Raw genomic sequence first — 13,064 nt, 5'->3', positions numbered from 1 at the left:
AACGTAAGTACTAGGGTTGTCCAGATCGGATCGGGTGATCGGAAATCGGGGCCGATCACGTCATTTTCAAATGATCGGAATCAGATCGGGAGTCAAAGAATTTGATCGGGACATACCTAGTATCGATATTATATCCATATTATGATATTTGACTGGAAACTGTAATTTGGGATATTGTACTATTGTGATATGGCATAAACGTGTTCTATAAATATTTAATATTGGATATTTGCTCAAAATCAAATGATCGGAATCGAATCGGGAGCGAAAAAACGTGATCGGGACATCCCTAGTAAGTACTGTATTGTACAAAGAGTTGCAATAGTAAAAATGTAAAAAGATGAACACATGAATAACAGGTTGCCAGACACTTAAAAGATAAAAATGTCTTCAAGATATTAAAGTGTGTTTCTAAACATTTAGAAAGCAAGCCACTTGTTCACATTCAACTGGTGTTCCAGAAGGCATTTTAGAACTCATTTGGACTGAAAGAGACTACTTGTTTGTGTGCCACAGTTGCCGCAGTTTTTTTCTGAAGCTGAATTGATTTATTCTTTGTGGGGGCGGTTGCAGGAAGTTTGCCCCGCGTTGTTGCGTGTGTTCCGAGCCCATCATGCCGGCACCGGGCCAAGAGGAGACGGTTCGCATCGTGGCACTCGACCGTGACTTCCACGTGCAGTGTTACCGCTGTGAGGTATGTAATGTGTGCGTTTGTGTGTGAAGTGTGGGATGTGTTGGTGTGATGTACATGCTGCACGCACGTTGTGGAATGCAATGTCCTTCGCACATCTCTGCTATGTTCTACTAGACTAGAGCATATGGCAGGGTGTGAAAGGGATACATGAACTCAAGGTGTGTTTATTAATTCATCCCTCTTTACCTGCTCAAAATAGCTTCCATCTCCCCTCCGTCAAGTCCACAGGCTTGCATATGTAGCAACCAGCTACGGTCTGTCGCAGCAGTATGATAAAAAAATATTTTAGTTGAAATGTATTTATTATTTTCTTTTTTTTACCTTTATATGGACTGTCACTATAAGTCAAGGATTCACAGAGTTTTGTTCTCATTCCAAGTACAGAATTGTAATGTGTTATTCAGGTCCTGATCATGGCAGAATACATTACAAATAATACAACTTACATAAAACCCTACAATAATAACATAACACAAAATAGCAAAATAAAAGCAATTGCACTTGCCCACTAACAACACATTAACAATTCAAGACAAGCAAATGAATACCAATCCAGTCTATACCGTTCCAGTGCTGTTCCTCATTTACACCTGCTGGCTGGTGCTATCTTTTTGCACCTTATGTCCAACCGCGTGTACAAAACTGCTACTGTTTTTTTTCTTCCTGGTTTTATTTCTTTCCTTCTCTTTGCTCTCCCTCTGTCAGACGCGCTCCCCCTCCTTTACACATGTGAACCTATGATGTGACAATACAATGTATTCTGATTCTGAAGATGTTAGGTGTGAGGTTAAAAGTTACACAACTAACCAATCATGTTGACATTGTGCTCATACTGTAGTGTACATGTTTCAGCAGCTTTAAAGGTCAGCTAAGAGCAGACGATACACCTGAAGTGTTCGATGAGAGAAGAAAACACATTAACATCAACAGATGGACTGTTTATTTATTTATTATTCTATTTTATTATTCTTATTCACATATTTTTATGAACCCATATCTGGGACAGGTTATATCCAGGGCTTGCATAGACATACATTGTGCAGAGATAATTGTTTGTCCATCATGACTTGTTTGTTACTGTAGTAGAAATGTACTAAAATATACTGTACTGTACCATCATTTTCAGGGGTCCTGTCCACAGTCTTACTAATTCAACATCATACTGAATGTATAATAAATGATGTGAATGAATTTCCAGTTTCTACACATAAGCTCCTTTAATTTGCAACATTTTGACCCAAAATGTCCTTCCCATCCCAGGCAAATACTACTACAATAATTTAAGTTACCCATTATTATAATTAGTATACATGAATCAACATTAATTATCTGACGTGCTAGTATCAATCTGATTTAAAAAGATAGAGAAAAAATTAAGAAAGAATGTGTGGAACTGTTGATGTGTTTGCATGTGCATGTGTGTGTGAAAATACATACTGTATAAACAAACACACACACGTCAATAGGCACAAGCCCAGTGACATATACTTTATATACTGTACAGTCATGTGTGTGTGTATATTGTGTCTTGGGAGTGAACTAATTTGACTGTGGTGTACAAGTGTACAGTAACAGTGTACATGATCTGTGCACCAAGGAGTAGCAGATCTACATACAGTATAGCTCACAATGCGACGCTGCTATTTTTGACTTTAGGGTTACGGTTGGAAATGGCAAACATCAAACGGTATTCTAAAACGTTGATGTCCTCACAAGTATAGTCATTCAAATGTGTGTGCGTGTTTATGCGTGTCCAACAGGACTGTGGCTCCCTGCTGTCGGAGGGTGATAACCAGGGCTGCTATCCTCTGGACCGTCATGTCCTCTGCAAGAACTGCAATACCAGCCGCATCCAGGCCCTCAGTGCTAAGGTCACCACTGACCTCTGAACCAACCACCCCAACGCCCGGTCAACTCCACTGTGTCACCCCACACACACTCAGTACTCTCTCTCTCTTTCTCTCTCTCTCTCTCTCTCTCTGTCTCTCTCTGATAACCACACACACCATGCTCTCCTCCTTTCACAGACTTCTATATACAGTATTTAGCTGCAATAACTAGAACCAGGCGATGTGCCCACGTATAGTATTGAGGGCGAGTTCGGTACAATCACGGCAAAAGGAGTCGGTGTGTTTTATGTATATTTACTGCGTTACTTGTGAAATCATACGTGGCATTTTCACCCAACCGTTCTGAGATGAAGCCAGTGCATCTGACCCATCAACGCGGATGCATTCAGAACTGTAGCTTTTGCCGTATTTATATTAATGATTAGCATACAGTATATCGTTTGTGAAAAATGCAGTTAATGTTATTTTTCTGCAGCCACACTATACATTCCATACACATTTAGAAAATCTAGACAATTCATGGTAAATAAGGAATATAAACGAGCGGGAACACACTGAAACTCATTCTATCACGAATTAGCTCATTCTAATTCCTGATTTACACTTGGTTGCATGTCGTATAGTCAAGTGCATCTAGAATGGCAGTTCTACAAGCTCAACACATTTGAATGCGATTCTGTTGTTGATTGTTGAATGCAGTTCCCGTTCATATACAATTACATTACACACCATACAGTTCATTCCAGTATAACCTTCTCTGCCAGGCACATTTTTTTCTGTTGTGTACAATGATAACATTCCAAACACAGGGATACGATAGCATTTTTTTGAGTGTACGAAAATGCTTTTATTTGTGACTTGGAACAGGTGAATACAACTGTTTTTTTTTTGTTTTTTTTTCATTTAAGTGAACCCAGCTGGATAGATTAGCAATTTGGTCTTGTACCACTTTACATATTCCACATTGTTTTTCCACGTACCATTACATAGATTAGTTTATTGATTGTTTATTAATCCTAAAAGAGTTTCCCATCTCTTGCTGAGGACATACAGTAGGTATGAGATGGCTATGCAATTTCTTTTTATATTAATTGCATTGACACTTTATAGATAAAGATATGGAGAATTTTTATGAATTAGGAAATATTTAAACTGTACAGATTTGAACCTATGTGTCCTTAACGAACATTTAGTCAAAATAAGTATCATGCTGTTGGTACTGGACTTTGTATGTGAATTTGTTTGTCACTGTATGTCAGGATCAGTTTTACCCATTGATACTCATATTTTATGTTTGAATCTATATATACAGTATATTGTTTTTCATGTCCATTTTATAGAGTTGATGTGGAAAAGAAGGGACCATGCTGTGTTTCCCTCCAGAATGACATTGGTACATTTTTTGTTTGTTTGTTTATAGTGTAATATTCTAGAACAGCGGAGGTCAATAAGGCTCATTAATGAGACTTATTAATTATTGATTGACTTATGAGCTTAAATGATACAGTACATAAGAGTACTTCTTTAGCCATATATTGGTCTTGTACAATCGTCACCTGACAAATGTACCGTATATGTTGCTGCATGGTTTCTTGTGCTTCATTGGATTGGCAAACGGAGACAAAGACTACATTAGATCTATTGTTTTATTTTGAATTGCATACTGTATTGTCTCGTTGAACAGTCTGTGCAGTTTGAGCTATCTACAGTACTATGCAAGTCTCTGTTGTTACGATCTCTTTGTTAGGAACACAACACCCAGCTGAAACCTTTGTCTATATGTTTTGAAATCATAGTGTTACCAAAGTAAGGGAGAACTGATGCATCTCTGCACTATTCTTCACTCTAATACTTTCTGTGCTACATGTTGTGGCCTTGCTTTCCAGTGCCATTTAAACTCGACTGAGTGTGATGGCAAGTAGAGTAGCTAATCTGCATACCAGTCCAATTACAGCAGTCATTTATCACGTCAGCCAAGGTAATGTTCTGAACAGGGTAACACTTTAATATGAGGTGTGCTAATAAGCCATTTATGAGGTATGAACTTAATAGTGATTTGACATTTAGACTCGTATTAAGAGCCAGGAGGGCACTCTTTGTCCCTTTGAAGCTGGAAAACTGTGCCACAGCAACAGATAATGCGGATCCGAATAAACAATAAACTTTAATTAATCCAGAAAAGTCTTTATTGTTACCAAAATTTGCATTCCAAAGGAGCCTTGTCTGCTCCTCAAGTCAACTTGTAAAACTATGTGGAGGTGAACAGGTGTGCTACCGACTGTCCGGATAAAAGTTGTGTGATTTCCATGTCACTGACACCTTCAGTAGCATACAACTGTACACTCCGTGTAGAGGCAGACCCGTCCCTTATTTCACTCCCCCGGCCGTCCCGCATGTGGGTGGAGCAGCCATAACAACACAGGCTTCCATTGTTTTCTTTACTGGCTAAGTCAAAAGCCCTCACTTTGTCCAAGGCCTGAGCAAGCATTGTGTGTGGAGGTATGGTTTAGCCATGCACACACACACACACACACACACACACAGAAATAATAATATATAAATAAAAACGGCAGCGTCATAACTCATAAGATAATGGGGTATCAACTTGCTGAGGTGGACTTCATTAATGAAGACACCTTAAAGAGTCCACAACGTTTAGAAAAAAAAACAAGAGATGTGTATTAGAGATATCTCAAGACTTTTAATCTTGTGGAATCCTTATGATGCATTGATGGCTTTTAATAAATATTTCTCTCCCAGCGTCCTCCATACAGTAAGTAGCTTATTTTCAGTTCTCCATTACCGTATTTACAAGTCATAGTGCCAAAAACAAAGTCACTTGGCTTACAAAAACAAACTAAATTGTTCCCCTTGAAATTTGATCAAGTGATCACTTACTGTAGCATGAGCATTTGAAAATGGCTACTTACCAACTGCACTTTGAGACAGTGAGAGCACTTGTATCTCTGGCAAGGTTCCACAGCAACATTCCTTACATGGCAAACAGCACTTTATCATATACAGTAGGCTTTGAATTCCATTGTTAGGTTGTCGAGTTCAACTGTTGCTGGGGAAATGGCTCATCCTACTGTCCTACTGAACTACAACTGTGCCAGTGCCACAAGCATTTGAGGCTAACATGAATTACAGTGCTGTATTTTACTTTTTTTTCGACAGATTTGACAATTCAAAATAATTCCAAGTTTTTATTTTTTTATTTTGGGTGAACAAATTTCGCTATTAAGCACAGCTACCAGGAGTTTACAAACTCTGAAGTACCAGTTTTTGTCAGATGGGTCAAGACGTAGGAACTTACAATATCGCCTTCAGCTAGCTTCGTTCCCAGCCTTACTCATCTGTGAAGAGAAAAGCCTGGTCACAACCTAAGGCACAGAGTGCATAGCCGGAAGTTCAGGCCGGAACATCCGTCAGATGTATTTCCCCCGGATACAATATTTTCAGACCAATCACAACACTTGTTTCATACACAGAGAATGTCATTTCCTTGAGCGGTACTTGTGCCAAATTCCAGCAATGCACTCTACAGCGTAGGTCTTGCCCAGTGTTGTCTTCAGCAGCTTCAGACTGGTATCAGATGATATAGCATGACTACTTTTTAACATATCTTTTTTTAACACCTAGTGGGATATATAGACATATATATTATTCGTATTTATGTATACTATATTTATAATGTATAAGTAGACATAGTATTGTACAGATGATGAGCTTCGGCTTGATGTTTGTTTGTCCAGAGAGTGGTGGGAAGGCATGGGAAGTTGGGAACAGAGCCAGGTCCATACAGCCCCTGGTCCCATTCATACTGTGGGGAAAGAGACTGCTTCAGATCTTTGCCGCTACAAAGGACAACGAGAAACACTAGGAAATTACTTCCAAATAAAAGGAACACAACTGTAAAGTAAAACCCTAACTACAAGAAAGAACCCAGCAACAAGAAAATGTCACTACAAAATGTAACAACACAATAGGGAGACAGATTATGTCACTATTAGGACACAAATTGACTTTCCAACGTCTTTAGTTCAGTTCAGTTGAGTCGTTTGGGCTGCTTGGGCATAATATAATTAAAAGATACTTCATTGTTGAGCAAAGTTTCAAATATAAACAGTATAATCAGATCAATCAAACTGTAATTAGTTATTTAGGATGTTTTATAAGGCCTTTAAAATGTCAAATGACTGTCTGCTAAATTATCCTCTGAATACCTCATCAGCACACCTTTGTCTAAAGTGTGATTCCGTTTGGTTCCATTGGGTCCATTGTTGGCGCTGTAGGTGGCTGAGAGTCGATTGATGCAGAAAGTGAATCTCCTACTTACAGTATTCATAAAGTATTGCCCATGTGATCAATGGACAGAATTAGTTCAAATGCATTCTTCATTTGAATGCTTTTCTTTCTTTCTTTCTTTTTTCCTCCATTCCGATCAAAAGCTTCTAGAAAGAATACTTTGTTAATGCATTATTCATTCATTTGTTGTATCTGTGTTGTCTTTATGTTGCCTACGTTTGCAAAGTGCCTCCGGACAACCGGCATTGAATCACTGTCTCATTGCTGCGTGTTTGGACATTATTTCGATGTGCCTCACAATGGATTTTGCCTTGTTTACCTTTGCCAAAGTAGACAAAGAGGATACCTCTGTTGCCTTGTGTAGGTTAATGCCCCCCAAAATGATCTGCCTCTGTGGTTGTCGTAGCTTAAAGCCTGATTTATTCTTAGTTTGTGCGTAGCAGTCACACACCGAAAATAGCATATCTACAAGCTCATAGCGCAATGCGTTGTGTGCAACACAGGGCACAGGCACACCACTAGGAATAAATGAGGCAAAAGAGGGTGGTACATTTGGCCCTGTACTGTTTAAATCACACACCACACCTCAGCTCAGCTTGGCACTGATCATCTGATCTCTGTAAGCCAGGGGGGCATGGAGTTAATTGTTGGTTCTCCCATTTCCATCAATAAAAAGCTTTGCAATATCCCCTTGTCTGCCACTCTGTGTTCTGTCCTGGTACAGGTGTTCTAGGTAAGGGAATATGAAAAGCATCCTTTATTATATACTATAGGCTACCCCCAGCCAAAGGGGAAAGTCTTGCATCCACTCCCCAGTTGCCTCTTAACACTGGCCTTTGGCTGACCACCCAGGTAATGCACTGCAACCAGCCGGTGACCTCCCTGGGCAGGGCTGTGTGCAAATCAAAGCGATCCTCATTGCCAGTCTTCATGCAGCACTTCCTGGTTCCTTAGGAGACCTGCAATCACCTGGTTAATAGAAAAAACCTCCACTGTCAATACTGAGCGAAGTGAACGCACATCTGGTAGCATCTGGTACTTGTACAATGGTTTACTAGGTACAGTGCTCTGTCGCCCCTTGTTTTCCTAGCGCCATCAGCAAATGCACTCAGCCAATGAATTATGCTTACTGCTGGAATCAGCTTGATGGAATTGTTAGAATAATTTAAAGGCCGCCAGAAAGTCACCTTGCACGACCCCACCTGATTTAATCCTTTTCCATTTGTCATCTTCCCTAGCGCGCTGCAACTCTGCAGTAAGTCACTGAGCATTGCCTTTCCTCTCCACATATTGCTAAATTGAAACAACAATCCAAGATATAAAAGTGGAGAGAAAGTGATCCCTGTGGACAAGTGATCCCTGTGGACAAATCTAATACCAAATACCAAAAAGCCCATATATATTCTTTTTACGTTGACAATTAAGAAGCAGAGGCCTCTCGTGGGCACTTTCATGCAAATTATAACGGAAGGTAAAATCTGAGGGGAATGTGTTTTTATTTTCACCGCCACTTAAACAGTGACAAGTAAACAGTGTTAGTACCAGCATATAAATGGAGCTTTACTACCGTTAAGCCTTGGATGGAAAAAATGAATTAGAGAGCATTGCTTGTGTTTATGTACTGTACTGCCTTTTACACTGATCGTAAGTAAACTACGTATTTTGGCATGCTGGCAATGTGGAGATTTCCTAGTAATGTTTTCTTGAATCTACTGGAGGCCACACACACACACACTTTGTGTCCATTTGTGTATGTGTGAGAGAGAGAGAGAGCAATTGAGCACATGCATTATGTGTGTGCTAGAGAGATGGTGGGAGAGAGAGTGAACCCTGCAGCGGTTCAGTCGAGGACTGCGGCTTTACTTCACATAAATCTGGTGTTTACAAACAAATTGATGAGTGATGGGCCCTCCGGTAGACTTGATGTACCTTCCAATTTCTTCCTCTGCATAAAATTTCAGCGGAAAGACTCTGGGGGCCTGCTTTGGCATTTTTGAATGTCTTGTTCTAATACGCAGAATTATGGCCTAAATTATTTAGCAGGAAGCAGACGAGCGTGAGGGAGTAAAATGGGCCGCCATCGTGCATAATCTTGCGCGCTCCAATTTAAGTGAAGCTGTCATATGGTCAGATTTACATAACATTACAATATGGGTCGACATTGCCATAGCGCTCTGAGCTCAACCTTGTTAGCTTTAAAGTGAATCCCCTCTGTGCATTCGCATCGAGAGCATTGATTTTGCGCGCGTCCTTGAGTCTGCCAAGGGAAGTGATGTAATCACTGAGTCAGTGTTGCCTAGATAAAAGTTAGATAGCTCTGAGACATAAACCCAAGCCTTTCCAGCTCTAGCACTTGCACTGGACCTCGAAACTATCATTAACGCTGCACTTGTTTTAAAATTAACTGTTTGTAACCACAGACAAGCAAACATGCCCATTGAGACTATGTGTGTACATCACTCTCATCCTACTATAAATGTGCCAGTACGTATGTGTGTCTGCGTGTGTGTGTGTGTACGGTTGTAATGCACGTAACTCCAGAACCGTTTGGCCCACCAACTTCATATTTGACACACGCGTTCCACACCCCCGCAGGGAGTGCGGTGCCAGGACTCGAGTCGGTCGGACCCACCGTTCTCCAGAACCACCACAAAAGGCTCTGGTCAGTGGGCCATCTGGGCCTAATCCGCCTAAATCCCCTCACCTGTGCAATTTCCAGCCTCTGCCTCAGCCAATTGATTGCCATGGCAACCCCACACCTGACAAATTGACTAGCCTAAGCAGTCCACTTTTCACAGTCAGTCAGTTTGCCCTCTTCAGACATAGGCGGATAGAGATATCCATGTGGGACACAGACAGTTAAAACGGGTGCTATGACAAGTTGACAACGGGTATTATTATTACGTTCCAAAGTTGCATCGTTCTCAAGTATGCCGGTAGCCGACGGGCACGTACAAGTCTAGTCACTATAATTATGAATTATTTGAGTGGTGCTAACCACTCCTACACACAGCAATGTGTGTCTGTCTGTATGTATGTCTGAGCACGGAAGTATCTTTTGTTCACCAAGTGTCACTGTTGCGCAGCCTAACACATACAGTACAAATATTCTCAGATCTACAAGCTCACAATGTGTTGCCGTGCAAGTACAGTACTACGAAGAACAGTACAGTACAATACAACGAAGAACAGTACAGTACAATACTATGAAGTACAGTACAGTACAGTACTATGAAGAACAGTACCGTACAATACTATGAAGTACAGTACAGTACAGTACAGTACTATGAAGAACAGTACCGTACAATACTATGAAGTACAGTACAGTACTATGAAGAACAGTACCGTACCGTACAGTACAGTACAGTACAGTACAGTACTATGAAGAACAGTACCGTACCGTACAGTACAGTACAGTACAGTACTACGAAGAACAGTACAGTACTAGTACAGTACTACAAAGTACAGTACAGTACAGTACAGTACAGTACAGTACAGTACAGTACAGTACAGTACAGTACAGTACAGTACAGTACAGTACAGTACAGTACTATGAAGTGCAGTACAGTAGCAACAGCACCACTCACTTCAGACTGGTCTGATTTTTTTAATCTGTTTTAGTAGACTACTTTAGACCTTCTGTATACATTGCAGAGAAACAGAGTGATGGGGAGACGAATGGCATGCTATTTCTGAACAGATTTGGACATGTGGGGTTTCCACACAACAGACGTTATGCATTGTATTTAAATAACCTATCTCCATGGTAGCTTATTATCATGGCGTCGTAGACAGGTTTTCTATTCATTCACATCAGTACCTCATTTATATCTTCAGCACCGATGCTCCTGTATCAAACTGACAGCACAAGCATTAATCACTTTGGTTGCAGACATGCAGTGCGCTATAATAAGGTAGATTTATATGTTAACACTGACGTTACGCAAATGCTTATGCAAGCTCACACTTGGTCATACATTTATCCTTTATTAAAGTAAAAGGCTTTGACCACTCTTTCAACCTGGCATCTCTATTTTTGGTATGTCATTAAAGGTAAAAAGAAAGGCGTCAATGAGCAAAAATAGCAGTTCCACAAGCTCACAAATAGTATGTATTCTTTTTTGTACTTGATTGGGTTTTTTAAACTATAGTGTTACTGTATTTTTAGAAAAGTCTCCTGTAAACAATGCATCTACAAATTGTACAACTGTGCAATAGCAATGTGATTGATATGTCCATATAAAATAAATAAACATAAACAACACCTTGTGATGTGACGAGTTGTGTGACCTTGTATATCAGCTATCTGTGTAATATGTCATGCGACAAAGTATAGATTTAAGTTAATAATTGGTCTACAATTGATACTGAGTGAAAGACTGGTGTTACAGTAGGATTAACTTTAGGATGTACTGTACTGTACACATAACAAAACCATACACAGTGATATCTCGGGTGTTAATGTAAACACAGTTTTACGGAACACTTAAGGATTTGACATCTCTGCGCTTTGAAATCGTGTCACACTGGTCTCCCCGTGTTTACTTCCAGTACTACAGTATATGTATTATTAAAACTGTAAATAATGTCATCTAGTGTCCTTGGAGGCCATACGCTGCTCCATCTGGTTGGAGGAGGACAGGACAGGGTGAGGGGAGTTCAGGTAGAAACGGTTTATTGTGCACTCTATTAAATGTCTCGTTCCCAGCTGTGTGCCAGCTGCTTGGCAGTGACACCAAGTACTAAATTCAACGGGCACAGCGGTTCTGAAGACATCACACGATAACTGCACAGAACAGAACAGTCCCAGACGTGATCTCGCAGCAGTACTCTGTGTCTGTGCGGTGGTGGATTGTAACAAAGTACATGTCTTGAGTACCTGTACTTTACTTGAATGTTTTGAGTATTACATTTCAAGAGAAATAAATTACATTTGACTCCACTACATTTCTAGGAAGGGAAAAGAGTACATTATGAATGAATCACTTAAGGCAGCCCTACGTGGCCCTCAGACCTACAGTATGTGGCACAGCCGATCCCATGCACCGATCCCATTTGACTCCATTCATGTGCATGTGACGGCGGCCCCTGGCGGGGCCCCTTCTCTTGTCTGACATCAGTGCACGTTGAAAATCAAATCTCCATGTATGTGCATTTGGTTTATGTTGTGTCTGTCATCAGTGCTAGCAGATATGCTACTTTTGTGTGATGCTGTAGTCTGTAGTATGATCATATAGGGCTGATGCTGCATTGGAAGTATTAGGTTGATGAATTGCATCCTGAAATGGTTGCTCTCTCCTGGTAACTTTAGGGGAATGGACCCCCAATAGGCTAGAAACCACTTCTTTAGTCAAATTAGTCAAAATATTGGTCTTCAAATGAGAGAAGGTTTCTTCTCTCATTTGGGTCGTGGAAATGTATAGTTGCTTAAGTGACCTACCTTTTCTGCCTTTATTTGTTGCAGATTACTATGAAAACTTGCAAAACATGTCAGTCGTTTGGTCGGTCACGCCTCCATATGTGGTTGCCAGCTAGTCCATTACGCCACATGGCGTCACGCCTCGTCATGCCTACAATCCCTGTTATGCCCATATATGGAGATCCCTGATGTCATCAATATTAAGCCCATATATGAGAATGTCTTGAGTCACGCCTCGTGACATCACGCCTAGTTTAACTCGTTCTTCTTAACTGTGCCATATTAAGGATCTCTGTTGTTTCAGGCTTGAAAACGTCAACACATTCAGTGCTCAAGACGTCTCCAGACATCTTTCTAATTTCACCCGTAGGACAAACGCGACGCGAGTCACACTTGCAAATGAACCAAGTTGGTACAACACATGTATCTCCAATGTGTGGAGCTGACTATCATCACCTGGATCTCCATATATGAAGATCACAACACTGACCTCATCAAACCCTGGATAGCCATACATGCCTGGTTTGACATATTAGATCTGCATATATGGATCCGGCGGCCGGCCAGCAAATCTACATCTGACCTCACTGACACCAAATTAATAGTTTAACTCTTGCTTCTCAACTGTGCCGTATTAAGAAGCTCTGTTGTTTCAGGGCGTCTTACTGGTTGATAGACATAGTAGACTGACAGGAAATGGGGAGTAGTAAAGGTCGTCTAGATCGGGAGTTGAACCTGTGACTTTACTAGTGTGTATAGTGTGTCTATGCCCACAATAACAAGGACTATGTTA

At 40.6% G+C, this 13,064-nt stretch overlaps 1 protein-coding gene across 5 annotated transcripts in view; it reads left to right on the top strand.

The window, feature by feature from the left end:
• Positions 1 to 7,532, top strand: part of lpp (LIM domain containing preferred translocation partner in lipoma) — a 188,316-nt gene extending 180,784 nt beyond the window's left edge. For all 5 annotated transcript variants that reach the window (XM_083766328.1, XM_083766329.1, XM_083766331.1 and 2 more), the window contains 2 exons: positions 574 to 694; positions 2,455 to 7,532. In XM_083766328.1, the coding sequence (XP_083622454.1) occupies positions 574 to 694; positions 2,455 to 2,583 (250 nt within the window). In that variant the 3' untranslated portion in view covers positions 2,584 to 7,532. The remainder of the gene's footprint in view (positions 1 to 573; positions 695 to 2,454) is intronic.
• The last annotated feature ends 5,532 nt before the right edge of the window (positions 7,533 to 13,064 follow it).

The sequence above is a fragment of the Protomyctophum parallelum genome, assembly GCF_964188405.1.
Source record: "Protomyctophum parallelum genome assembly, chromosome: 6".
Lineage (NCBI taxonomy): Eukaryota > Metazoa > Chordata > Actinopteri > Myctophiformes > Myctophidae > Protomyctophum > Protomyctophum parallelum.
Note: the sequence above shows the minus strand (reverse complement) of the source record. Positions and strands in the feature narration are given on the sequence as shown.